General features: G+C 39.6%; 1 protein-coding gene across 3 annotated transcripts in view; it reads right to left on the bottom strand.

The window, feature by feature from the left end:
• Dstyk (dual serine/threonine and tyrosine protein kinase) overlaps positions 1-26,601 on the bottom strand; it is a 54,360-nt gene that overhangs the window by 7,186 nt on the left and 20,573 nt on the right. For 2 of the 3 annotated variants that reach the window (XR_007349850.1, XM_015483780.2), the window contains exons 3-11: positions 12,904-13,567; positions 8,018-8,250; positions 7,587-7,670; positions 6,709-6,885; positions 5,639-5,768; positions 4,904-5,060; positions 4,118-4,250; positions 1,936-2,049; positions 35-149 (exon numbers count right to left, since the gene is read on the bottom strand). Coding sequence is in view for 2 of the 3 variants with exons in the window: in XM_015483780.2 (XP_015339266.1) it covers positions 35-149; positions 1,936-2,049; positions 4,118-4,250; positions 4,904-5,060; positions 5,639-5,768; positions 6,709-6,885; positions 7,587-7,670; positions 8,018-8,250; positions 12,904-13,567 (1,807 nt within the window). In the remaining variant the exon portion in view is untranslated. Of the gene's footprint in view, positions 1-34; positions 150-1,935; positions 2,050-2,078; positions 2,148-4,117; positions 4,251-4,903; positions 5,061-5,638; positions 5,769-6,708; positions 6,886-7,586; positions 7,671-8,017; positions 8,251-12,903; positions 13,568-26,601 lie in introns of those variants that run through there. The other variant, XM_048809557.1, reaches the window with a different exon arrangement.

Genomic DNA, 26,601 nt, shown 5'->3' with positions numbered 1-26,601 from the left:
TGCCCAAATCCACTCCCTGCCCTCCAGACCTTACCTGTGAAAAGTTCTGGGGCCATATGGATGGGTGTCCCCACAATGCTGCCTGACATCATGGCCTCTGGCTTGCAGAATCCTAAATCAGTGATCTTGGCACGATTCTGCTTGTCCAGCTGCCAAGAAAGCAGGGGAAGAATTCACCTTGTCTCTGAGCTTGCAGGTAGTATTCAATTGTATATCCAAGTTCAAAATATGCACCTCAAAGTAGTGCTTAACAAAATCTGCCTCCACCTAGCCCATCTTCACACTCTCCTCCTCAGAGACTGTGAGCAACCTGATGGCAGGAACTGTTTCTTTCATGTTTGTATCCCTGGCACTTAGCATGGAGCCTGGCACCTATGAGAATCTTCATAAATCTTGAAAGAATGAATAAGTGAGGATCTATGGAAGAACAATGAGGAAAACATTTCAACTCCGGATTCTTCACTTGACCCCAGGACAGAAAGGTGAAGTCCTCTAGTCAGCCTAGAAGCTTCCTGAAATTCCTGTATTTCCTTTCCTAACCAAGAGAGAAATCCAACAGAATGCACTGTGACTCCCATTTGGGGGTGTAGCTCAGTGGCAATGCACTTGCCTAGCACGCTCAAAGCCCTGGGCAGATTCCCCAGCAACAACACAGTTGGGGGAGGTGGGGCAGCATGGGGGGGGGACACTTTGGCTAATGATCAGCCTTCCTCTTAGATTTCACTTATACTTTTAGTAAGATTGTTCCCTTCTCTCAAACAGCTGTCATCTTTGTACATCATTGAAGTGCTACCAGAAATACCTTAATGATACTCTAAGATATTTACAAGAAGTCTATGTTGAAAGATTTTTGGAGGGCTAGGTGTGTGTATGGCTCAGTGGCAGAGCACTTGCTAATGTGCATGAGGGCCTGGGTTTAATCCAAAGCACCACAAAACAAGATTCTTTTTCAAGAGGAGTATGTCTAAATTAAAAGAAAAAAAAAAGTGGAATATGTCAAAAGTTCCTCTTACTTTCTTGCAGTCCTGGGGATTGAATCCAGGACCTTGGAACATGCTAGGCAGGCACTCTACTACTGAGTTACACCCCAAATCTCTAGCCCAAATTATTCTTCATAATTTAGATAACAGGACCAGTGAGTTCATGACTCTCTTACCTTTTAAGCTTTATTAATTTATCTCTGCTCTCATCCAATATCACCGTAAGCAATAACAAAGGCCTATGCTCCTCAAAAATGTAAATGTCATAAAAAGCAAAAAAAAAAGGTAGACTGTTCTGGATTAAAGGAAACTAAATAAGCATGGCAACAAAATGTACTATATGATACTTGGACTGGATACTGGATCAAATAAACAAACAGACCATATTTGGAGCAATTGGATATATTAGGGGAAACTTTAACACTGTTAATACAGACCGCATGTTAAGTAACAACATTGTATTGATGGTAAATTTCTTGGGTGTGATGACATTTTAATTTTGTGTAAGACTGCCTTTTTATTGGGAGATACATGCTTCAGTATTTAGAAATGAAGTATTATCTGCAACTTACTTTCACAAAATTCTGTGAAAAAGTATGCCTGTGTGTGCATGTAAGTGTATACATATAAACAGTGAGAATGTGAGTGAGCGAGGAGAAATAGAGAAGAAGAATCTGGATAAAGGATATCTAGGTCTTCACTGTACCACTCTTTTAACTTTTTCTATAAGGTTAACAATTTTTCAACAGTGTACAGGGGGAAAAACTCTATACTACTATAAGGTAGGTCTGTACTGAAACTCCTGCCTAACCTTAAATTCCAAGAAAACCATCCATCCACTATACTATTAACTCTACTTCTTTCCATCTGGATTTTTCTTAGGATCAAACTTACATTTTGTACATCCTCCACCCACAGAAGCAGGGTGTCTTCTTGGGGACACAGCTCTACTTACCAGTACATTTTTCAGTTTGATATCACGATGGACGAGTCCCTGGCCATGCAGGAAGCGGATTCCCTCCACCACATCTAGTGCTATCTGCAAACGTGTCTCCAGGGCCAGTCCAGCCTTGGAGAAACAAAAGAACTTACTGTCACAAACAGGGCAACTCCTCAATCCAACTTGCTTGAACCAACTGAGACTTCATTCTTTGAGGAACTAAAAGACTGACCACATCAGGACACACAAAGACAGAAAAACGAATAGAAACAAAAGGGGAAGAGGAAAGCAGTTAGGAGAGGGAAGTGGAGGAAAAGCAAGGAAGTGCAAGTTGAAAAGAACACAAAGCCAGATAAAATCCCTTGGGGGCTGCAGTTGGGCCAGCTGAATGATGCCCAGAGGTGACAAGGAGAGGTGCAACCAAATAACTAAATCCATGAACCCTGATTTTTGTTTTTGTTTGTTTATTTGTTTTTGGTACCAGGAATTGAACCAAGGGGCACTTAACCAATGGCCACATCCCTAACCCTTTTTTATATTATATTTAGAGACAGTGTGTCACTGAGTTGCTTAAGGCCTCTCTAAGTTGCTGAGGCTGGCTTTGAACTTGTGATCCTCCTGCCTCAGTCTCCCAAGCCTCTGGGATTCCAGGCACGAGCCACCATGCCTGGCCCATGAGCCCACTTTTTAAAAGTTTTTATTTGTTCTTTTTGGTTATACATGACAGTAGAATGTAATTTGACATATCATACATACATGGAGTGTAACTTCCCATGAACATATTTTGAACATTTGAACACCTCAACTGCAGAGGTGGATTTACTTCTGCTGTTTTACAGGCCTAGTCACTGCAGATTTTGTTTAATGACTTCAAATACCACTCATATTACTTTAGTTTAGGAGCTCTTGGGTTCTGGAAAATACTGTATTATTCATCCAAAAGATCAAGTGGGGCTGCTAGTCCACAGGTACAAAAGCAACAGACGTTCTGAGCTTAACTCATCTGTAATAGAGAGGATCATTCGAAGAGTCATTTTCTTCATCCAATCAATTCGTCATGACTCCTGGGAGCATTTAAGTTGTTCTCTGCCCTAGTTCTGGAAGATTCTGTGTAAACTTGTAGAAAAGGAATCTGTAAGAAGGGACTACCTAGATATTCTGATATCTGTTTTTCTCTCCTCAGCTCCAATGTAGGGAACAAACAAAAGAAACCACTTTTTTTTTTTTTCCTTCAGCCCAGAGGCTTGAACCCAGGGCCTTGTGCATGCCAGGCAAGCAATTCACCACTAAGCTACATTCCCAGCTCCAAGAAACCTCCCTTTTGGTGGTGGTTTTAGATGAGGGGAACTCATCTAAATTTCAATATCCAACTGAAAGTTTCATCTTCACTCAAATAAAATTCTTCAGTGTGGCATATCTCAATTCATAAAAAGATCATATGATTAAAAACAATTTTTTCTGTAGTTGTAAATGGACAGAATGCTTTTATTTGTTTATTTTTATGTGGTACTAAGGATCAAACCCAGTGCCTCACACATGTTAAGCAAGAGCTCTGCCGCTGAGCTACAGCCCCAGCCCATGATTTCTGTTCTAAACCTTATTGGGACTTGTGTTAGAATGTGTAATCTGGAGTTTTCATTGTCTAAAACAAACTTGAATTCTACAGCGATTCTTTCTTTCCAACTGCCAAAATTTTACCCATTTTGATACGCGTGTCAAACTCAAACTCCACATCCTCACGAAATATTGACTGTGATTCCTTTGAAAGCTCCTGGAAGTTATATTTTTTGATATTCCCTAATGGTTCTTAATACAGTGCGTTATGCATAAATATTTATTGACTAAATAAAACTGGCTTTATCCACCAAGAACAAAAAAAGAGAGAAAGGGGAACAGAGTTCCAGGAAGTTTTTCTGCTCTTCTAATTTTCATCACTACTATAAATGACAGTAAATGACAGTATTCTGGATATAAATACTGGGACCAAAAAAAAAAAAAAGACATTTTTACGTCTGAGACAGTTTTAAGGATTTTGGATATAAGTGCAATAAAATCTGATAATTCTAAAATCTGATAATTCCAACAATATCTTATGAAAATAGGAGGCTCTGAATAAACAGGAATGGATGAAAGGCCAATAGGGAAGTAGAGGTTCTAGTCCTCAGCTGGATAGAGATCTCTCCCTGCTTTGCCTCACCTTCAGCCCTGTGTAGAGGTCCCGGTGTAGTCGCTCCATAATGAGCAGCACAGCAATGCTGGAGCCACCTCCATAGTTGTAGTCGATGACTGAACCATGGAGATCCACCAATCGCTCATGCTTCGGCAGAGATCTGTGGGAAGAAGAGAGGTCTGGGCTACAATACTAGGGTTCTAATCTTGCATAACGATGTCAAAATGTAGGAAGGAATAGCTTTAAGACCATGCTTAGTTTAGGTCCATAGGGAATGGCGCTCAGTATAGACAGAGTGCTAACAGAATAACCTTTCCACCAAGGAAAAAGAAACATGGAATCTAAAAATCAACAAGCCTTGATGACTAAGAAAGAAAGTTAAATAAACAGCTGGGCACAGTGGCTCATGCCTGTAATCTCAGCAACTCGGGAAGCTGAGGCAGGAGGATTCCATATTCAAAGACAGTCTTAGCAACTCAGTGAGACTATCTCAAAAAAATTAAAAAATAAAAAGGCTGGGGGTGTTAGCTCAGTGGCTAAGTGCCCCTGAGTTCAATCCCCAGTACCAAAAAAAAAAAAAAAAGAAAGAAAGTTAAATGGAATGAGAAATCTAAGAATTTAAAATGGCTAGAAAAGACCAAACCAAGATAGTAAAGTCCTTAAAGAGTACCTATGGCTAGGCTAGACCCACAAATATTTTGAAACCTAGGTATGGAGAAACAGGGAGCTGGAGCTTTTGATACAACACTTATTCCCGGTTTCTGGCCTCTTCTAGGGATCTTTCCCAGAGAGATGGATGAGACTAGGACCCACCTCATGTAGTGAAACTCCAAAGCCAGATCATTCCAGTGCTTCTCATCTGGAGGGACGACCGATTTAAGGGCACAAGGGAAGTGTCCTCCCCAGTTGTCACAAAGGTATACCACACCATACTGGCCCCGGCCCAGTTCCTGTCCCAGTTTAGGTTTACCTACATGGGACAGAGACAGAGAAAAGGAAGGAGGGAACTTACTGGGAAACCTCTGTAAGATTCTTAGATGTGGGCCTGCCTAGAGACCAGAAGTCATAATCATGCCAGGGGAAGAAATTCTAGTGTCATTCTAAAACAGTGGAAAGTAACTAAATAAACTTTGGTAATGTTATTTAAGCTATATAAATAGCAGGACCTGGGCTGGGGTTGTGACTCAGTGGTAGAGCACTTGCCTAGCACCTGTGAGGCACTGGGTTCAATCCTCAGCACCACATAAAAATAAATAATAAACAAAACAAAAATAAATAGCAGGACCAAAAGACTTCAAGAATTCAAAGTTGGGCTGGGCTTGTGGCTCAGTGGTAGAGTGTTCATCTAGCATGTGTGCAGCACTGGGTTCGATCCTCAGCACCACATAAAAAAGTAAATAAGTTACAAAAAAAAATTTTTTTAAAAGAGTGAAAAAAAATTCAAAGTCACATCAATAAGTGCTTAAGCAACTCCTCAAGGAAGTAGCTTGAGACATTAGGATTCTCAGAGGCCAGAAAAACAAAACAAAACAAAAAACAAGGACTAACGATGCAGTAAGACGTCCTGTAAAGAACGGCTCTCCAGAGAAAGGCGGGCCAGGCGTGGGGCATGGTCTTTCCGAACCTTCAGCCACAGATCTTCAGTTTTCTCCAGCCGGCCTGAGTGGCCAGCTTCCAGCTAGGAGGGAAACAGAGAAAAGACCCATAATAAAAGACACATTAAGCCCTTAGCCTCAGCTTCCTCACATGTTATACAGGAATAATATCTACCTCAATGGGAAACTGTGAGAATTAAAAAGCACGTTTAGCACAGTGACTGTTACAATCAGAACTTTCAATAAACAGTAATTTTTTCTCTTGGATACACAGTCACATCTATCCACTCTCTCCACACACACATACACACATGCGCACACACAAGTTATGTCACGAAACTGAATTAGAATGGAAATTGGAAAGTCATCTCTGTCATTCATTCCTAAAAACACTATATAAACTTACAAAAAAGTTCCTATACCTCTATTTTCTTTTTTTCCTCAGTACTAGGGATTGAATCCATGGGTGTTCTACAAATGAGCTACATCCCCAGCCCTTTGTAATTTTTATTTTGAGAAAGAGTCTTGCTAACTTTCCCAGGCTGGCCTCAAATTTGCGATCCTCCTGTCTTAGCCAGAGAAGCTGGGATTACAAGTGTGTGCCATGGAACCAAGCCTGTATCTTTTTTTTCCTCATTCAGTGAAATTGAGAGAAATTAACTGAGCTCCCTCCATTCTCCCTAGAGTTAGAAAAATATCCACATTAAAATTTTATCGGTGAAACTTCCTATAATATAGAATTATCTTTAACAAAATAGAAAAACACAATGGTGATTTTTTTTTTCAAAATAATATGGACAGCAAAGAGCAAAATATTTGGGGCTGGGGTTGTGGCTCAGTGGTAGAGTGCTTGTCTAGCATGCTTGGGGCTCTGGGTCGATCTTCAGCACCACATAAATGTAAAATAGATATTGTGTCCACTTAAAACTAAAAAACAAATATTAAAAAAAGAGCAAAATATTCTTCTCTTGATGAAGCTCTCCTTTGCTTATTTTAGCTGTATCTCCTTTCCTACATACCAACCTGCCGTAAGGAGGCTGCAAAAGCCTCATGAGAACTATTGAGCCGAGTCCGGAATTGGCTGCAAATACTCTTGGCCAACTTGGAGGCACTGAGGCTCTCAATGGCTTCCTGGGCCACCTTCCTCTTCCATTCTAGAGTGATGGCAGGTGGGCTCACCCAGGTGATACGCTGGATGATCTGCCAAGATAAGGACGTGAGATCACTGAGGGATGGAGAAAGAAACTACTAGAAGGTCCCAATGATGCCCTTCCTTTTCTGGATTACCCACCCATTAGCAGAAGGTTCTTAAGAATAAGAGCCTCATGAAGTTCAAGGTTCCTCTCTAATTCCATCTAGCCCTATCTACCCCACAATCAGGGCTCAGCCCAGAGGAAGGTATCAAAGAACACTAAGCCAAAAAAACCAAAACAGTAGGCTGAGTCTATGAGTCTACATGCTCACAAACCCTCAATACATTATATGCAGTCTTGGGGAGTGTCTGAATCTGAAGCAGTAAATAACTACTTCATAACATAACATAACAGCACAAGAGCCAGAGTCAATTCCAGAACAGGAACTGCATTCCTTGGCCTGTGGCAACACCACCACTAATTCTGAGAAAACATTCAGTCTGTTTAAGAAAAATATGAAGAAACTAGTGATGGAGAGGCTTATGGCTCCATGAAATATCATTTAAACCTACCACTTTTAAGAATAAAAGGGATCACTGTTAATAATTATTTAATAGGCACAAACTAGAATTCTCTCAGGCAGACCAATCAGAACACAAGGCCAATCTATCTTAAGAGGAGATCCTAGCCATGTGCTCCCTCCTAGAGTGATTAGGATCCCTGTAAGTCAATAAGGAACTGAAAACTGTCCCTCAAAGCAACGCATACCTGCTTGATTTGCTCCCACAGCATCCTTGTAACCGAGGACCCTGAGTGAAACGTGACTTCAACATGATAGGCAGCATTTAAGATCTAAAAGAGTATACACAAAGAAAATTCAATACAGGATATTTACTTCAAGAACACAGTCCAGTCTCAAGGTTTCCAAATTTATCCCTCAATATATATATATATAGAGAGAATTAACTCAAGTTGATTGCATACTCTGTGACTAGTTAGGCCTTTTTACTTCCTCTTCATGTTTACTGACTATAATTTACAGCTCACCAGCACCTCCCATAGGCAGTGGTCACAGGTAGGAAAACAATAAAATTCAAACAATAGGTAAAAATTTGAGAGGGAAAATCCTGGCTAATTTGAAGTTGGACTAGTGTGTGAATTATTCCAGGTTTTCTATTTGAACCATTTTCTTTGCATACCTGTTTGAGATAATTACTGGTGATATGAATGGAAACATCCTGTGACTTCTCCAGGCTCTGCAGACACCGTTCCAGAGTTCCAACAAAGCTCTCACGTAGGTAATCTACGGAGCTGATTAGCTTGTTAGCCACTGCCTGATTAAGCCGGGAGATGATGAGTTCCTGGATTTGTCGAATGCAGCATTTGATCTCTCTGGTGCCCACTGGTTCTCCATTCTCTGGGACAATAACATCTATGGAGGCAGAGAAATAAGCTACTTAGCTGTGAGGGAAAGGGGCAGACCTACTACATAAAGGCCTCTCCCAAGTCAGAGCCAATGAATCACAGGACAATGGCTATAAAAAGACACAACTGGTTGATGAACACTGACCCTCAGCATGATCAGGGCCACATAATGCTCAACTACTTAAGGCTACCAAGATCCTGAGAAGCAGCAATTATGTTTAAAAACAAGTCCGTTGATTTTGTTAACTTTTACGTCAAATTTATAGGAGGGGATAAACACCATTTATTGCATGCAAACTATTTGAAAGACATAATAATAAGTATTTTAAAATATGCAGTCTAATTTCATCTTCACAATAACTTTGACAGGTGGGTATTATTAGTTTTATTTTTTAGATCAGGAAACAGCCTCAGAGAGAGGACAAAGTGGGCACTGGAAAGGGGAAGGTACAGTTAGGAAGTAATTCAGCTAGCATTTGAACCACAAGCTTATTGATTCCAAAGCCTCGTGTCTTTGTAATATTTCTCACTGGTTAATATATTAATGAGAAGAATCCAAGAGAAGGAATTTTAGTCTAATCAATTACTAAATAAACAGTGAAACTCAATTATTGTCCCTATCATGCCACTACCTCTCAGAATTTAAAAATCTATTTTATAGGCCAGTGGACAGAAAAAAAAAAGAAGTCAAAAAAGATCTGCTCTTAGAAAGGAACTCTCAAATCTATTGGTGGAAACTTAAATTGGTACCACCTCTTCAGAAGAAATCTGGCCATATCTATCAAAATTTTAAACCAACCATGCCAAACATGGGTGGCACATGCCTTGTAATCAACCTGGGAAGGTAAGGCAAGAGGATCTCAAGTTCGAGGGGCCAGCCTGGGCAACTTAGTGAAAGCCCATCTCAAAACAGAAAAAACAAAAACAAAAATAAAAATAATGCCTGGGTAGCTCAGTGGTGGAGCATTTCCCTGGATTCAATCCCTAGTACTGGGGGGTGAAAATTACACAAACAATAAAAAACCCACATACTCTTTACTTAACTATTCTGCTTGTAGGAATTCTTTTTCCAGAAATGTATCCTTACAGATATGAAATACATTTATGGACAACGATGATTAATACAATAAAGTCTGTAATAGCAAAAAGAAAATAGCTTAAATATCCATCAATAAGAGAATAGTTAAATAAATTAAGATATGTCCATTAGAAGAAGACATTTATGGGAAAAGCCCTCTAAGATATACATTGAAAAGGTGAAATGGCAAGATACAAAAGAATATACTGAGGGGAACAGAATGGCTGGGGACAGTGCCTCTGTGTATTTGAATTAAGTAGTATATATGTATGTTTTATCCTTTAAAAATATAAACAGTCTGTAAAGTAGGTATATTATATTATCCAGAGTACATGGGTTACCTTATATATTTATTTATTTTTATTTTTTGTTTATTTGTGTTGCTAGGAATCAAACCCATGGCCTGCAAATGCCAGGCAAGCATTCTACCAGTGAATTATACCCTAACCCTCATTACATTTATTTAAAGAAAAATACCAGTAAAAGAAATCTGCCTCCACAAGATATGTGGTTGCTTTCTTTAAACCTTTTTATCATTGCTTAAAGAGTACTCAGAATAGTCTTAGAAAAAAGTAAGAACTGAACATACAAGTTGTGTCTAATAAAACTAGGTGCAGTGGCACACGCCTGTAATCTCAATGACTTGGGAAGCTGATGCAGGAAAATTGCAAGTTTAAGGCCAGCCTCATCTATTTAGTGAGCCTCTGTCTCAAAATAAAATAAAAAGGGTTGGGGGTGTGGCTCAGTGGTAGAGTGTCTCTGGGCTCAATCCCTAGTACCCCCTCCCACACACACACAAAGTGCGTCTAATGTATCTCCATCTAGGTAAGTAGATCCACAAATCCACAAGGAAGTTAACAGAGTCAGACTCTTGATCTACTTGTTCCCAATCACCCCATGTCTGTTTAGCTAATCACTATATCCCAGGCACTATATATGGCATGCCTGGCACAGTACAATGAAATATTTCACTGTCTGCTCAACCTAGCTGCCCTAACCTTCCTTCATCATGCACACTATGATATTAGCATTGATGCGCCAATGTCCTTAATTAAATATTGAGAGGACTTTCTAGTATTTCTACTGCAAGTGAGCATTTCTCAGCCATTCCTTCCTGCAGTGGGAATTCACCAAAGATGTACCTTTGTTCATCTTTAGAAAGACTTATAAAAAATCAGACATCGTATCCTTGCTAAAATCAACTGTATTTCCTTTGTAAAAAGTGTGACATAGAGACCGTTATTTATAAACTCATTCATTCTTCAAAGACCTGCTACATTCAAGGGCTGGGGATGTGGCTCAGTGGTAGAGTACTTGCCTACACTGGCAAGCCCCTGTGCTCCATCCCCAGATTCACACACATACACACACAAATGTGTGTTATTTGCTACAAGGGATATGATGATGTAAGACCCAGATCTATTCTCTTAAACGCCAGGATTTTAAAAAAATAGTCAAAAGAAAATAAATAACTATATTAAAACATAGAAAGTGAAGCCCCAGTGGTGGTGCACACCTATAATCCTAGCTACTTTCGAGGCTAGGGCTAAGGCAGAAGATGGCAAGTTTAAGGCCAGCCTTGGCAACTTAGCAAGACCTATCTCAAAATAAAAAGGAAAAAAAAGGAAATAGCTTAAATATCCATCAATAAGAGTTTAAGTCCAGCCTCATCTATTTAGTGAGCCTCTGTCTCAAAATAAAATAAAAAGGGTTGGGGTTGTGGCTCAGTGGTAGAGAGTCTCTGGGCTCAATCCCTAGTACACCCCCCCCACCCCGCCGCCGCCACACAAACTTAGCTTAAATATCCATCAATAAGAGAATACTCTCAGCAGCAGAGCACCCCTGGGTTCAATTCTCAGGACTTCCCTCTCCCCAAAATAGTCAAATACACCAAAAATAAGTTACAGATGAAATGCTGTGGGAATTTCAGATGACTGCAATTGTTAGTAGGTATTTGAAAAAATTCAAGAAGATTTCATAAAAATATGGCATCTCTGTAAGATCTTAAAGAAAAATAGGTAGGATTTGTGCTTGCCTAGCATGCCCTGGGTTCAACGTCCAGCATCACCACATAACCAAAAAATTAAAAAATAGGTAGAATTTGGAAATTCACAGAAAATAAATGACATTTCAGGTTTAAGGTTAGGCACAAGCAAAGAAAAAGTGAAGAGAGTATTCAGAGGACAGCAAGCAGTTAAGATCAATCCAAATAAAAACAAGAGGCAGATGCAGAGTAGGAAACAAAACTAGCAAAGTTGGTAAGGGCTCAGCTTTGGAGAATCTGTGACACTAGGCTGAGGAGTTTAAACCGTCTATAGGAACAGAGATCCAATAAAGATGAAGTGGAGAAAGGAGAGAAAGAAGTCAGGTAATGATAGTTCAGTTAGACTAAGGAAAATGGAATAGAAAAGATATAAAAGAATAGGTAGGATTTGTGCTTAGTTCAAGGCCAGCCTTGGCAACTTAGCAAGACCTATCTCAAAAATAAATTGATGAACTCAATTTCCAGCTAGAAAAGGGAAGAAGACTCATCAATACCTGGCAACTGATAGACAAGGGAACAAGGGGAAGATGACAGTTAATAGATCTGCTGAGGTGTGGATGCTGGCTATCAAGAAGAGGGTGGTGAAAGAAAGAAATTAAGGAAGAAATTAAGAATAGGTAAAGCATGGAAATTAAGAGTATGGGCTGAGGAATCAGGCAGTCTGGCTTCAAAGCCTACCTCTGTGACTCACTAGTTGTGAGACCTTGGGCACAGTACTTAATCATTTTAAGTCTTAGTTCCCTCATCTAAAAAATGGAAACAAGTGGAATCCTCCTAGGGAGGACTCGGAAAAACACTGACACTAGGTGCTATGTCAGAAGTCCTGACTAAGTCTGGAGTGGTCTTTAGCAGTCTTGAGCACCAGTGTTTTCAGAAAGCCTCTCAGGGGATTTGGATTTCTTCTTATGACTGAGAATCTAAACAGCACCTTGCAAACTGGGTCATTTCAATTAAAGGTAGCAGAGTTAATGTTCACACATGGAGGTTCACACAGTAGTCAATATACAAAGTCAGCGCATTTAAACCTCAGACACGGAAAGACCTGACCAATCGCTTTCACCCAATTTTGTTAACAGCCATTTGTGAAAAATGGGACCGCCAGAAAAGCTAAAAAACATTACTTTGGGAAATCCTCCTGAGTTGACTTTCAGGAGCAGTTGAAAAAAAGAAAAATGAGACCATGAGATAAAAAAAAAGAACCACGAAGAAGCGTGGGCCACACTGATAGAGCAAAGGTTAAAAGCACAACCTAGTAAACTTCTCCAAGCAGCTCTTCTCCAGCTCCTTTATGGCCCAGGGACAGATGCAAAGTGGAGGGTGGAGAGCTATTAGGATGGTTTTACCAAAACTCAGCCTAATGGCCCTGGAAGGAATGACATGGAATCTTCCAAGAAGGTCCCTGAGAACAACAGAGGCCACCAAGGCTTCATGATTTAAGAGAGGTTTCTGCTGGAACCTTAAGAATTGATGAACTCAATTTCCAGCTAGAAAAGGGAAGCTCCTAACATTCTGCACCCCACATAGCTGCAGGGACCTACCTTTAAACTCCATGTTGGCAGCATCATCCAGAAGCTCCTCCTTCATGGAGTTCAGGGTCTCGACAATCATGTCCTTCATTTCCTCCTGCTTTCGGTTGGCAATATTCATCAATGACTCATACAACTCATTTTCCTTCTTTCGAGTATATTCCAGACGTTTGGGAGTAATTTGCAGGTCCCGCTGCATGTCAAAGGCCTGGTTGATGAAGATGTCCAGGCAGTGGCAGTGCACCGAGTTCAGGGCCTTGGCCGCTTCCACCAGGCGGGTCTGTAGCAGCTGGTGAGAAAACGTGATCAGGTGTCTCAGCTTCTCACTGTGCTCCACCAACATGCTCTGAGGTTTAGTGTCCTGGCTGGGGGCCCCACAGTTCCAGTGACTGCTGCTTAGATAGCCCAGGTCAATTAGTTGGCGATATAGCGGTGATCTTTCACTCTCCATTCTCCTGATGGAGGAGTCTATTATCTCCAGCTTTGGCACTTTGAAAAAGAATACGGGAAAGGAGAAATACTTTCGGATTTCCTGAAGCTGCTGCTCCTCCCTCTCAGAGAGTTCATCTTTGTGGAGTGCATACATTATCACAGGTAAAAAATCATTCACCAAGTCACCCAGAACATCCACTGTGGGCCGGAGGCCTTGGCATGGTGCCACCACAATGTCCACCTCCTGGAAGGGGAAGGGGGTTATATCAGCACCTCAGGGTCAGAACGATTCCTTGCCTCCCCAAAGTCCCAACTGATACCAAAATCCAGATCTACGGTGGAGCAACTGGACCTCAGTGCACCCCAATCATATGTCCACCTCCTTCCTTGGTTACCAACACTCCCTTGTACAGCCTGTGAGGGCAGGCCCTCCTCTAGAGAGTGAAACAACAAGTAGAAAGATGGCGGTCCCTTCAGCCATTTCAGATAAAGCAAATATTTAGTCCCTGCCTTCCTTTGTTGCTTGGAAATTCCCACTGATTCCCTCGGATGAAGAAATAAGACAAATAATGGAAGAAAAGGAAACTGTTGTGGCAATTATCAGACTGGAAGTGAGTCTGCCTGGAATTCCTCCCTCTCTTTCGCTCTTCACAAACCCTCTTCCCGTTTTCTAACCTGGCTAATAACTCCTAAGCATCCTTTAAATCAATGTGTATGGCAGTCCCTACACACTGTCAGAGCCTTACAGAGCCTTTACTATTACACAATCCCAAACACTCTTTAATTCCCTAATTAATGTTCAACACATTTACAATACATTTATTTAAAATCCATTTTGTTCTACATTAGCCTGTAAACCTTTTTGAGGGCAAGGACCATGTTTGTCTTGTTCATTATTTTAACTTCAGTGTTGAGCACACAGTAAGTCCACAACATTGTTGAACCAATCAATTATGCAGCAAACTAAAAGCTAAGTACAACAAACATTACTGTCCTGTTCTAAGATTTTGTAGGTCTTAGCCACCTGAGTCTTAGAAATACTTTTAAGAATATGATCACTTGGCATGACAGAGATCAAGGTCTACCTCGCCAATATCTCGGCTCTGTATTTTGGGGAAAGCAACGTCCTTTACAGATAGAGTAGGGCTTCCAGGAAAGCTCTTCGGGGGAGGGTGATTCTACCAGGAAGCAACACCCGTTGGCCTGGCCCATCTTCCTACCCGAGTGCAGATGTGATAGCTGGAGCAGAAATGGTCATGCTGCAGACCTAGGCAAACCTGAGGCTGGGAGCCAGCACTAAGCACCATGAAGCAAAAAGAAGCTGTGGACTTCTTTTATGTAAGAAAAAAAATTAAGCACTGCCTTGTTTAAACTCTTGTTTTTGTGATGATGTTACAACTGAATCCAATTTAATCTATATCCCAAGTTTCTAAAGTGAGATTCCAGAATGATCTTGGGTTTAGAAACAAACCTTACACAAGTCCTTTTCCAAGCTATAGTTTATTTTTGTTTTCTATTTCTTTCCTGAGGAGTTTCAAAGCACTTAAAGTACTTATTTCCATTCACTGAACAGGTTACTCCTCATATTTCTGAAAATGTCTACACAAAGGGGTGACTGGGAACTCAGGCCCATATCACTATCATAAGTACACAGGCTCTTGATGTATTCTAAGGTTTGTAAACTCAAAACAACCCCCTCCATAGCACTCTAGAACTTATTGAGTTATAAGACAACTCAACACATATCTGTTCAACTTTAAAACCCTAAAGAGTTCTCAGACTGAATATTCAAAACCTAAAAGGGATGCAATTTTATTTTGTTTATTTCCTTTCAAATTAATATCTGCTTTCACTCGTTACCTTATTTGAAGAGCAGGTATTTTCTGATAAAAGATTTTTAAAAAACAAAAACCTGAGCCCTTTACCTTTCTGATATCCTTCTCTAGATAAGGAATGGGAAATGCCAGCCTATTACATCCAGTATCTTTTTCCACTGACACTGACTCAGCGTGCATGTTGTTATTTTTTCCACTCCAAGCGAAGCACAAATGTCTCACCTTCTTCCAACAAAGAACTAAGCTTCATTTTCAGGTAGGTCACATGATGTTCACTTGGCTGGCCACTTTACACTCCCAAAAGCTAAAGTGCTTTTAGCATCTCCCCATTTATAATTGGAGCAAACACTGCATAAATCCACCTACTCCTTACCCAAGGCCAGACCAAGAGGAATTTGCTGTTTCATCTGTGCCTGAAACTGCAGAGAATGTATTCTGGTTGGAAAACTAGTCTGACACTCATCTTGCTGTTCAAAACAACCCCTTTTGCTACCCTGAGTCACAAATGCTGATGTGTGAGTCACTTCAGAGAGGCATTTTTTAAAAGTTGGCATGTAACAAATTTCAAAATTTAGAATGGAACATACAATTGCATAAATACCAACATTACAGTCATATATAATAGATAAAGAAAAAGGAATCCCAAGACATGAAAACAGTTATACTAGGTAGAGAATTATTGTTGACAATGTTTTGATCTTGTAAAGCTCCCATAAATATGTACATTTTCAAAGATATTAAGCAATCAAACCTATAAAAAGAAAACCTAAATATCTGAAATCAAAGTATTATTTAGAAAAATCTTTTTTTTAATATTTATTTTTTAGGTGTAGATGGACACAACACAATGCCTTTATTTTTATGTGGTGCTGAGGATCGAACCGGGTACCGCCCGTGCTAGGCAAGTGCTCTACCACTGAGCCACAATCCCAGCCCTGAAAATTTTTAGGAAGAATTTTGTCTGCTTGTTTATTTGATTTTTTAAAATTTTTAAAATATATTTTCAGGTTTTCCTCAAAGGACCATTTTGTGTACACAACAAAACCAGCAGCTAAAACTGCCAAATCTACTTATAAGACCCTTTTAAAAGACCAGTTGTCTTTATTTGCTCATAGGTGCAAATTCATTAAAAAAAAAAAAAAATTCAAGGCTGTCTAATGGTAGGGTATGGTATGATACACTGACACCTAGAAAGAATCCATCCATTCCTAAGTATATCTTGTACTAAACAAATATGGATGAAAACCAGGTATATTCTCTCTTCTCCTTTCCCCAGTTAATTCATTTGTGCAGTTGGTCTTGCTGTTCTTTCATGACTGTCAGAAGACAGGCAAAGAGCTGCAGGCTGAGACCCTGGCAATAGTACAAACTAGATTGGAATGTGGTATGTGATTCTGCAATACTCACAGTGAAGGAATGACTCATGCTGGATGGTTATAAACAAAAAGGGAAGCCAGCACTGTCTCCTGGAGACAGGGAGTGAAAAAATAATAATAATTAATATAGAGAGGATGAGCTAGAGCTCTCCTGGGCCCTATTACAGCCACCTGAGACACAAGTCTGACCTCAGATTATTACTCAGAAGACCACCCTTCCTATAACCCAATACAGTGCCTGGCATTTAGTAAGCATGCAGTAAATAAACGTACAATGAATTAGTAAAGAAATGATGCCTTTACTACTTGCTCAAAACCATTCAATCATCAAATGTAAAATTTCTTTCAATTCCTACCCCTCACATCTTATCCCACACATTTAGCGATATTGCTGTTTGCCTCCACTCCAAGAATGAAGCACTGAGTAAGCATTTTGTTCTTACCAAGGAAAAAGAATCTAAGGGAATTGTTAGAAAAATCCTTAATTCCCATTTTGAATCACAGTAAAATCCTAAAAGAGATTTCTCTTATAAAATGCATTTTGTACAACTCCATGTAATGTACAGAAGCTGATCTGCTACCATCAATTTTCTTGGCAGGATTAAAACAATGTAACAGAAAGGTGCTTACTACTCTCTAGATACCAGAATGATGCTTTGGTTTTGTTTTTTTATGTAAGATGATACTACTTGAAAGGCCAAGAAGCAGTCACTCAATTACTGACTCCTTCCTGAGAAATACTGGCTCTTATTGGTGAGGCCTTCTTACTCACAGCACATTACCAACTCCATTGTGGCAAAGGGGATTATACTAATTGATGATTCAAACAGAAAACAGTGATGTACTCAGGCTGAAGTTGGTAAGAAGCAGATGTCTTTGCTTTCTCTACCATTCTGAAGCCTCAGGTTTACATCACACAGAAAAGGAGTACACAACTATTTAACAGTCCTGCCCTTGTTCAGCAATTTACACAACCTCAACCTCAGTCACTGTCTCCACATCCTAACCATCTTTACTTCCAATTCTCCTCCCATATCATTTTTTTAAAAATCTTTATTTATTTTTATGTGGTGCTAAGAATCGAACCCAGTGCCTCGAACGTGCTAGGCAAGCACTCTACCACTGAGCCACAACCCCAGCCCCCCCATATCATTCTTATAGAGCACTTGAGAAATTTTTCCTGTTTGTTTTTCACAGGGTTGGTTCTGCATTTTCACTCTTAAATATTAATTGCCTGTTAAATAATATATCTCTCTGTTCTTACGACATTGTAGAAAATACCTTGATTCACTGGTACAAATACTCTCCAAGGGTAATTTGCAAATGGATGGGTTTCTAGGCTATAACATGCCTCATGAAAAACTGGGATTAATGTGAAGCCAACCAGGAGCTCTATCCCAGCAGTCAACACCGAATGGATACAAGCTCATCTCTCTACCTAGTAAAAACATCATATGGTTATTCAAGGGCCAGATACAAGACCTGAAAAAAATTAATCACAATCATAACCTTCAACTAGCCACAGAAAGCATGAACCATTATGCTCAAAGAAAATAGATTTACAGGGGCTGGGGTTGTGGCTCAGTGCTGGAGCACTCGCCTAGCATGTGCGAGGCCCTGGGTTCGACCCTCAGCACCACATAAAAATAAATAAATAAAGGTATTGTGTCCGACTACAACTAAAAAATAAATATCTTAAAAAGAAAATAGATTTACAATCCCAAATACCCAAAGTCTTTCAGGATTGGAATTATCCTCTCTACATTATAAACTGCAATGAGTTAGGAGACAGATAAGATAACAAGAATGTACTGAATAGCCTCTGTGCATTCTATCTTCAGGACAAACTTCCATCCAGGTACCCATAGATGCAAATCAAAGTAGGAATCTGAAGCTTTATTCTCTTACTACTTACTAGAATTATTGAGAGACAAAATAATAGAATGAAGAAGAGATAAAGAGGGAGGAGGGAAAATTATACCTTTTAACTTTATATATATATATATATATATATATATATATATATATATATATATATATTTTTTTTTTAGTTGATGATGGACAATTATTTTATTTATTTATATGTGGTGCTGAGAATTGAGCCCAGTGCCTCACACTTGCTAGGCAGGCGCTCTACCACTAGGCTACAACCCCAGCACAAGTTGTTTTTTAATATTTATTTTTTAGTTATAGGTTGGCAAAATGTATTTTATTTTTTTATGCGATGTTGAGGATCAAACCCAGTGCCTCACGTGAGCTAGGCGAGCGCTGTACCTCTGAGCCACAACCCCATCCCATATCTTTTAACTTGTATATACTTCTGATTAATGACCTTTTGTGACATCTTTCTCCTTTCATTTTATTATAAAAGTAAGTCATAATCAATTATGAAGAATTTTTTCTCTAACAAGATAGAACTGTGACTGTAAGTTAGCTGGAACAAGAAGGACTTAAATTTGACAAAAGGAAGGACTTCCAAAAAGGATGATTATCTGGGAAGGGAAGGGTAACTGAAAGAGTAGAAAGCCCTCTTCTCAAGGACACTGATTTATTCATTCAAAGGAAAGAAGGATCTGGCTTACTATGTTCCAGACACTGCTAGATGCCTTAGACATAGTCTCTCATGTCGGCCTCACACCAATCCTAAAAGACAGGGACTACTAGCCCACCTTACAAATGAGTCATACAGCTAAATAACAAACCTAGGATATAAACCCAAGTCCATATAACTATAAAGACCACATTTAATCAGTCACTGAAGACACACTGTGTCAGGCAATTCTGAAAGCAAAGTAAAGGACAGACAAGATGATTTCCGAAATTCCAAAAATCCTAGGGTTCTATGTTTAAAAGTATATGCTAAGCTGGGCATGGTGGACATCCCTATAATCCCAGCAATTTGGGAGGCTGAAGCAGGAGGATCCAGGCTGGTCTGGGCAACCTAGAGAGACGCTGTTTCAAAATAAAACATAAAAAGGGCTAGAGACCAGCTCACTTAGAGAATACCCCTGGGTTCAATCCCCACTACTGAAAATTAATTAGTTAATTAAAATAAAATAAAAAGCATATGCTAGTACAGAGCAAAGACTCTGCTAAAAAACAAGATAATATCTTCCAAGGACTAGATGAGACATCATAAAAGAAGTGAGAAAGAAAATATTTTTAAGCCAGGCACTGTGGCACACACCTGTAATCCTAGAGGCTTGGAGGCTGAGGCAGGAGGATCATGAGTTCAAAGCCAACCTCAACAAAAGCAAGGTGCTAAGCAACTTAGTGAGACTTTGTCTCTAAATAAAATACAAAATAGGGATGGGGAGGTGGCTCAGTGGTCAAAGTGCACCTGAGTTTAATCCCTGGTACCCACCCCACCCCCCCAAAAAAAAAACAAGAGGAAATACTTTTTAAAGCCCCAACAAAAGTGTTCTGCTGGGCTGGGGGTATAGCTCAGGTAGTGGAGTGCTTGCCTCACATGCACAAAGCCCTGGGTGGGTTCAATCCCTAGCACCACCAAAAAAAAAAAAATTCTACCTTTCAAGTTCTGAGTTAAGAAAGAGTCGCCTCTTCTCAGAGGTGGATGGGAACAAGTTTTTGAATAGAAAAACAGAAAGGAATCCATTTTATGCAGGAAAGAGGTAGGTAGATAGGGTCCTAGCAAAATGAAAAGACAAGAGGAAGATGAAGGTTGTAATCTCTGTCAGATTTTCTCCCTAAAAGCTTGAGTAAAGATGGTCCCAGCTTCAGGCTGTTCCTTTAGAGATATCAAGGCTATTATGATGAGCTCAGAAATTTTTTGAAAATACCAGCAGCTTAGGAGGTTGAGGCAGGAGGATTCTATGTTCAAAGTCAGCCTCAGCAACTTAGAGAGGCCCTCAGCAACTCAGTGAGACTCTATCTCTAAATAAAATATATAAAGAGCTGGGGATGTGGCAGAATAGTACAGCACCTCTGAGTTCAATCCCTGATGCAAAAACAAACAAACAAACAACTTGCCTCTAAATTACTCACATCCTTAATAGCCATATTAACCTAAACAGGGTATTCTTAGGTCTTTTTTGGCAAAAAACAATGTGTGCAGGGTAATTACATTTCACTATATAATACTGGTGTGTGCTAGAAAAAAGATAAAAGAAACATTAAAGAACACAGGATTACTGATGATAAGGCATTTATAATTCAGCATTTGCCTGAACTTCCCACATCTTTTTTTAACACATCAGTTTAGTTTCCCTTTTTACAACCCTTTTTACAATGGTTTCTTTATTTTATTTTAATTATACTCTAAAATATCATTCTGTATTCCTCTGCCTTGTAATGTATTACCACATCCTTTACTCTTTTCCCTTGGAATAACCATTTTGGGCCTAATTCCAAATATTTCCTTCTTCCCAAGACCATCTTCTTGCCTCGAAAACATCAAAGAGCCTTCTTTTTTCTCCCCCTTGCACTACTAGAATTAAACCCAAGGCTGCTCTACTTAAGCTACATCCCCAGCACCTCCCCCCCTTTTTTAGATTTTTTTTCACAATACCTTTATTCTATTTATTTATATTTATGTGGTACTGAGGATCAAACCCAGAGCTTCACACGTGCTAGGCAAGTGCTCTACCACTGAACCAGAGCCCCTGCCCCCCAGCCTTTTTATTTTTTATTTTGGGCCTCACTAAATTGCTGAGGCTGGCCTCAAACTTGTAATCCTCCAGCCTCAGCTTCCTAAATCATTGAGATTACAGGTGTGTGCCATACCTGGCTTTCTTTCCTTCTTCTTACCTATCAAACCTCATTTTAAAATCTAGCTACATTCAAGAGACAATGTGGTATCTAATTAAATGTAACATAAAATTTGTCTTGTAAGACACCACATTAAATGTCAAAGTTAAAAACAGAGAAAAACTAGTTTTCTAGCAATAAACAATGTGTAGGAAATATGGGGAGTTAAATTTTTGTCTAAGCTACTGTCATTTTAAGATCTTATATAAACTGTGTAAGGCGGCACATGCCTGTAATCCCACCACTCAGGAAGCTGAAGTAGCAGGATTGAAAGTTCAAGGCCAGCATGGGCAACGTAGTAAAGACACATACACCCAACTCTCAAAAAAAAAAAAAATCCCTTTATAATCATTATGGATTGTGAAAGCATTAATTACCAAAATTTTTAAAAATCAAAATCAATATCTATATGATATTAAGATATTATTTCCATTGATAGCTATTCAGAGTGATATAGAGAAAACTTTACTACTCCAGTAGTTTAGATTTGAAAATATTTTTTAAATAAGTTTATTTGCAAGTCATTGACCTTGCCTGGAAATATTAGTCTTCATCAGCCCACTAGGTATCACGATCAGCCAATATCCATGCAGCTGTGTGACACAGGTGACATGTACATTTGTCCAAAAGGCCAGAAAGTACCTAGTGGGGTAAAGGGCAGAACACTGCAGCTGCTTAACTGTCACAGTAAATGGAGCAACACTGCTAGGCTACAGCAGCTGTGGATCAAACACCTTGAACCACCATAATTGGGCTCCTGTCTCTGTTAAACACATCAGAGGTGACTCAGCTCACTATTGGAATCCAATTATGGCTACTGTTTACACCTTTTTATTCCTTTTCTTACAGACGTTCACAGGTGAAAAGAAAAGATACACACACAATCAGATTGAGTAACTGAGACGCCAACAATGGTTCTATCAAACCTATAAGAAGAAATTAAAAAGATAGGTGGAAGGTGCTAGAAAGAGGGATTGAGGGTGAGGAAGTACTTTTTTTTTTTTTTAAATGATTGTAGGTGGACATAATACCTTTATTTTGTTTATTTATATGTGGTGCTGAGGATCAAACCCAGGGCCTCAAATGTGCTAGGTGAGAGTTCCACCACTGAGCCACAACCCCAGCCCAAGAATTACTTTTGTATACAAAGAATAGATACAGTGAGTATGGATAATGGCAAAATATGTTACAATTGAAAGAACAATATATTTTAACACCAAACCAGGTTTCAGATTACTAACAGCTTGACAGTGTCCCTCTGTTATTGAATAATGAACCAAGAATCTCACAGAAGCCATACTAAAAAGCTGGGAATACCAAGCAGTGCGGGTCCATGTGAACTGGACTATTCTGAAACAAAGTGAAAATGGCTAATTTATGAGGACTTTAAAATAATATCTTAGAAGAATGGCCATTGTACAAGAGTACAGGGGGAAACTCTGCTTTGATAATCTGACAGTTCAAAATGAAGATCCCATTTCCCCTAATTCAATCTTCATTTCCTTTAGCTAAATGCTTCCTTTCTTTGCCACCCTCTTTACAAACCAAATAGAAGGGCTGTTTAGAGTGAACTCAGTGGTCCTAAATAACTGAAGCTAAACAAAAAGATCTTTCTCACTGGTAGAACAATCTTCCAGGTAGACATGCACGGATTCCAATAGTGAGCTGAGGCACCTCTGATGTGTTTAACAGAGACAGGAGCCCAATTATAGCCAAAGGGCAGTGCCTGAATTCCGCAAAGGCTGGAAGGGCCTCTGGTGCTCAGCATCAAGGGGTTCTAAACTTAGACCACTAGGGTCTGTTACCAGTGGTTTTTTTACATCAAAACCACTAGAGAATAAAGCAGATCCGGAGAAACACTGGCTAAGGAAGCCCCACCAACCACATAAAATAACATGAGAGGCTACAGAATTCCTCAAGAAGAATGAGAATCTACATCTTAAATGAGCCCAGAGAAAACTGATTTGACACTGCAATTCCAATTCCTCATCAATTGTGACCTCAGTTTGTATGCTTAGCACATATCAGGAGAAAGCCCTGGGAACTTTTAGTAAATACTTGGGGGAACAGCTTGCACTTTCTTTTATCACTTCAACTCATGGAACAAAAGAAAATGAGAGTCGGGTACAGCAGCGCATGCCTGTAATCACAGCAGCTGGGGAGGCTGAGGCAGGAAGATCTCGAGTTCAAAGCCAGCCTCAGTAATGGAGAGGCACTAAGCAATTCAGTGAGACCCTGTCTCCAAATAAAAAAATACAAAATAGGGCTGGGAATGCGGCTCAGTGATTGAGTGCCCTTGAGTTCAATCCCCAGTACCAAAAAAAAAAAAAGGTAAATGAGCATTAGAAATTTAAACCAATTAGGGCTGTGAGAATAGTGCAGTGGTAGAGTGTGCCTAGCACACACAAAGCCCTGGGTTTGATCAACAGCACCTGGAAGGGAAGGGAAGTGAAGGGAAAAAGGAAGCCATGTCAACGGGGAAGGATTTAAATTTTTAAAATAAAAGGACAAGCTGGGAGCACGGCACGCCTATAATCCCAGTGGCTCGGGAGGCTGAGGAAGGAGATCACGAGTTCGAAGCCAGCCTCAGCAAAAAGCAAGGCTTAACCAAGTCTGTAAGACCCTGTCTCTAAATAAAATATAAAATAGGGCTGGGGGTGTGGCTCAGTGGTTGAGTGCCCCTGAGTTCAATCCCCAGTAACACCCCCCACCCGAATTTTTTAAATGAAAGGACACAGAGAAATCAAATAACTTGCCTCTTCTGCAGATGGCTCTGTTTACATTCTAAGACTGTAAGGCAAGAATGGGAAAAATCACCACCCAACTTACAGCAGGGTCATTTCAGCTATTCAAGAATGGCTTGGTTTTTGTTTGTTTTTGATACTGGGGATTGAACTCAGGGCCTCATGCATGCTAGGTAAATGCTCTACCATTGAGCTACTCCCCCAGCCCTTTTTCTTATTTTATTTTGAGCTGGGGTCTCACTAAGTTGCCCAGGCTAGCCTGGAATTTGGCGATCTTCCTGCCTTAGCATCCAGAGTTGCTGGGATTATAGGAATATGTCATAGCACTCAGTTTGTGACAGTGTTTGTTAACACAGAGGTCACGGTGTATCAGGTCATGCATCAATTTAGTGGGTTATTGTCATTATTTTTTTAAAAATCAAGTCAAATAGAGAAGAAAATATCAGTGTACATTTTAGGAAGTAAAAGTATTGCTTCATGCAACTTTCATTTCAAATACATATGTCTATGTTTATGTATATACTGGATCCTGATGGAAAATATATTTCCTCTTTGTTTTAAAGTCAGTTTTAATGTGCATATTTGAGGAGTTACATTGTAATGTTATGGAACACATAAATAATAAAATGATTACTACAGTGAAGCAAATCAACATATCTATCATCTCACATAGTTACTTTTATATGATAAGAGCAGCTAAAATTTAGTTATTTTTAAAAAAATCTCCAACACAATACAATTTTATTAACTGTAGTCCTTATCTTAACTTTAGATCTCTAGACCTGTTAGATCCTACATATCTGCTAGTTTTTAAATCCACAACATTACACCTCACAATGAAACCCCAGGACTGATGTCCCTATACAAGGGCTCTACCACTGAGCAGAACCCCCAGCCCCATATCAGCTACCTTGTAACCTTTGACCTGCATCTCTTAATTTCCTCCCCGAAAACTCCTCTCTCTTATCCACCCACTGAAACCCTGTTTTTATTCTCTCTGTATGTTTGACCCTTTTTTAAAGATCTCACATATAAGTGAGATCATGCAGTATTGTTTTTATGTCTGGTTTATATCACTTAATGTCCTCCAAGTCCACCCATGTGTGGCAGAGGACAGGACCAAAAATGTATTTCTTATAGTGAATTAAAATTTGAAAACTGATGAATGAATGAAACCATAAAGGAACTATATATCACTATAATATCACAGAGACATTAAATATGAATCAAATATTGATGAACTATGAAGAAGTTCATGGATCAACTGAACAGGTCTTGATCAATAAACAAGGATTACTGCCAGAGTTACTGTCAAGAGTTATCAAAGAATTCTCACACTGACCTGGAGCTAAGAAGTGTAAGCTTGTAGTCTGAACACAGAGAAAACCCACCACTAAAACTGAGCCAAGAAAAAGTGGGAGCTTGTTACACAGCCCCCTCTAGCACACGAAGATAAAAGAAATATGCGGGGCTGGGGATGTGGCTCAAGCGGTAGCACACTCGCCTGGCATGCGTGCGGCCCGGGTTCGATCCTCAGCACCACATACAAACAAAGATGTTGTGTCCACCGAAAACTAAAATAAATAAATAAATATTTTAAAAAAAAAAAAAGAAAAAGAAATATGCGGAAGGAAATCAGAAGGCAGTTTCTACAGCCACACCAAAGGGTTCATTCACTGACTGAGAGACCAAGAGGAGTATATAAAGTAGTAATAAGAAAGGAAAAAAACATTCTCCCAAATCTTGCCAAACTAGTCCACCCTTCCCAGCATTGCTACCCCAGTTGATAAATTCCCCATTCTTAATATCACTGCATTCTTTTCTTCATATCCATTCCTGACCCCTGGCATAGTCTCATGCTTTACTGACCATCATTTGGTATAGGCAAATACCTAGCCCTAGCTATCCTGTTCCAAGGGAAGCCCAGGGGATAAAGAGAGCCCTTCCAAGTGGAGGTAAGAATGCTAGACACCTGATCTCCTAGGATATGACACAGCACCTATGCTCTCTTAGTGAGGTTACTTCAAGAGAGAAGCCAAGATATTCTTCAAATGACAGGACTACTATGTCTCCTTAAATTGAACCAGACCTGCATTCCTTCTAACGTAAGAGAAATGACCAGTCCCACTCAGTAAATTAATGACTAGATCTAAGAAAAAACCCACAGAAATGTTCACGTGGTCTCAATTCTAATAAGAACATTAATTGTCTATCATCTTAACCTTCTTGAAAGAGAAAGAAACAATTCCAACAACATCCTTCTACCAAGAAATGAAAAAAAAAAAATGAACTAACCTTGATGATAACTATTCAATAAAAGCTTACCAAGATGCAATCATCAGATTATCACATATTCCTTTTATTTTCTTTGGAGGGGTACTAGGGATTGAACCTGGGGGCACTTTATCACATCCTTAGCCCTTTTTACTTTCTATTTTTATTTTTTAAATATTTTGTTAATTGTAGATGGATACTATATTTATTTTATTTTTCTGTAGTGCTGAGAATTGAACCCAGTGTCTCATACGTGCTAGGCAAGCACTCCACTACTGAGCC

Source organism: Marmota marmota, unplaced genomic scaffold, assembly GCF_001458135.2.
Source record: "Marmota marmota marmota unplaced genomic scaffold, marMar, whole genome shotgun sequence".
NCBI lineage: Eukaryota > Metazoa > Chordata > Mammalia > Rodentia > Sciuridae > Marmota > Marmota marmota.
The sequence above is the reverse complement of the archived record's forward strand: the minus strand, read 5'-3'. Positions and strand labels throughout refer to the sequence as shown.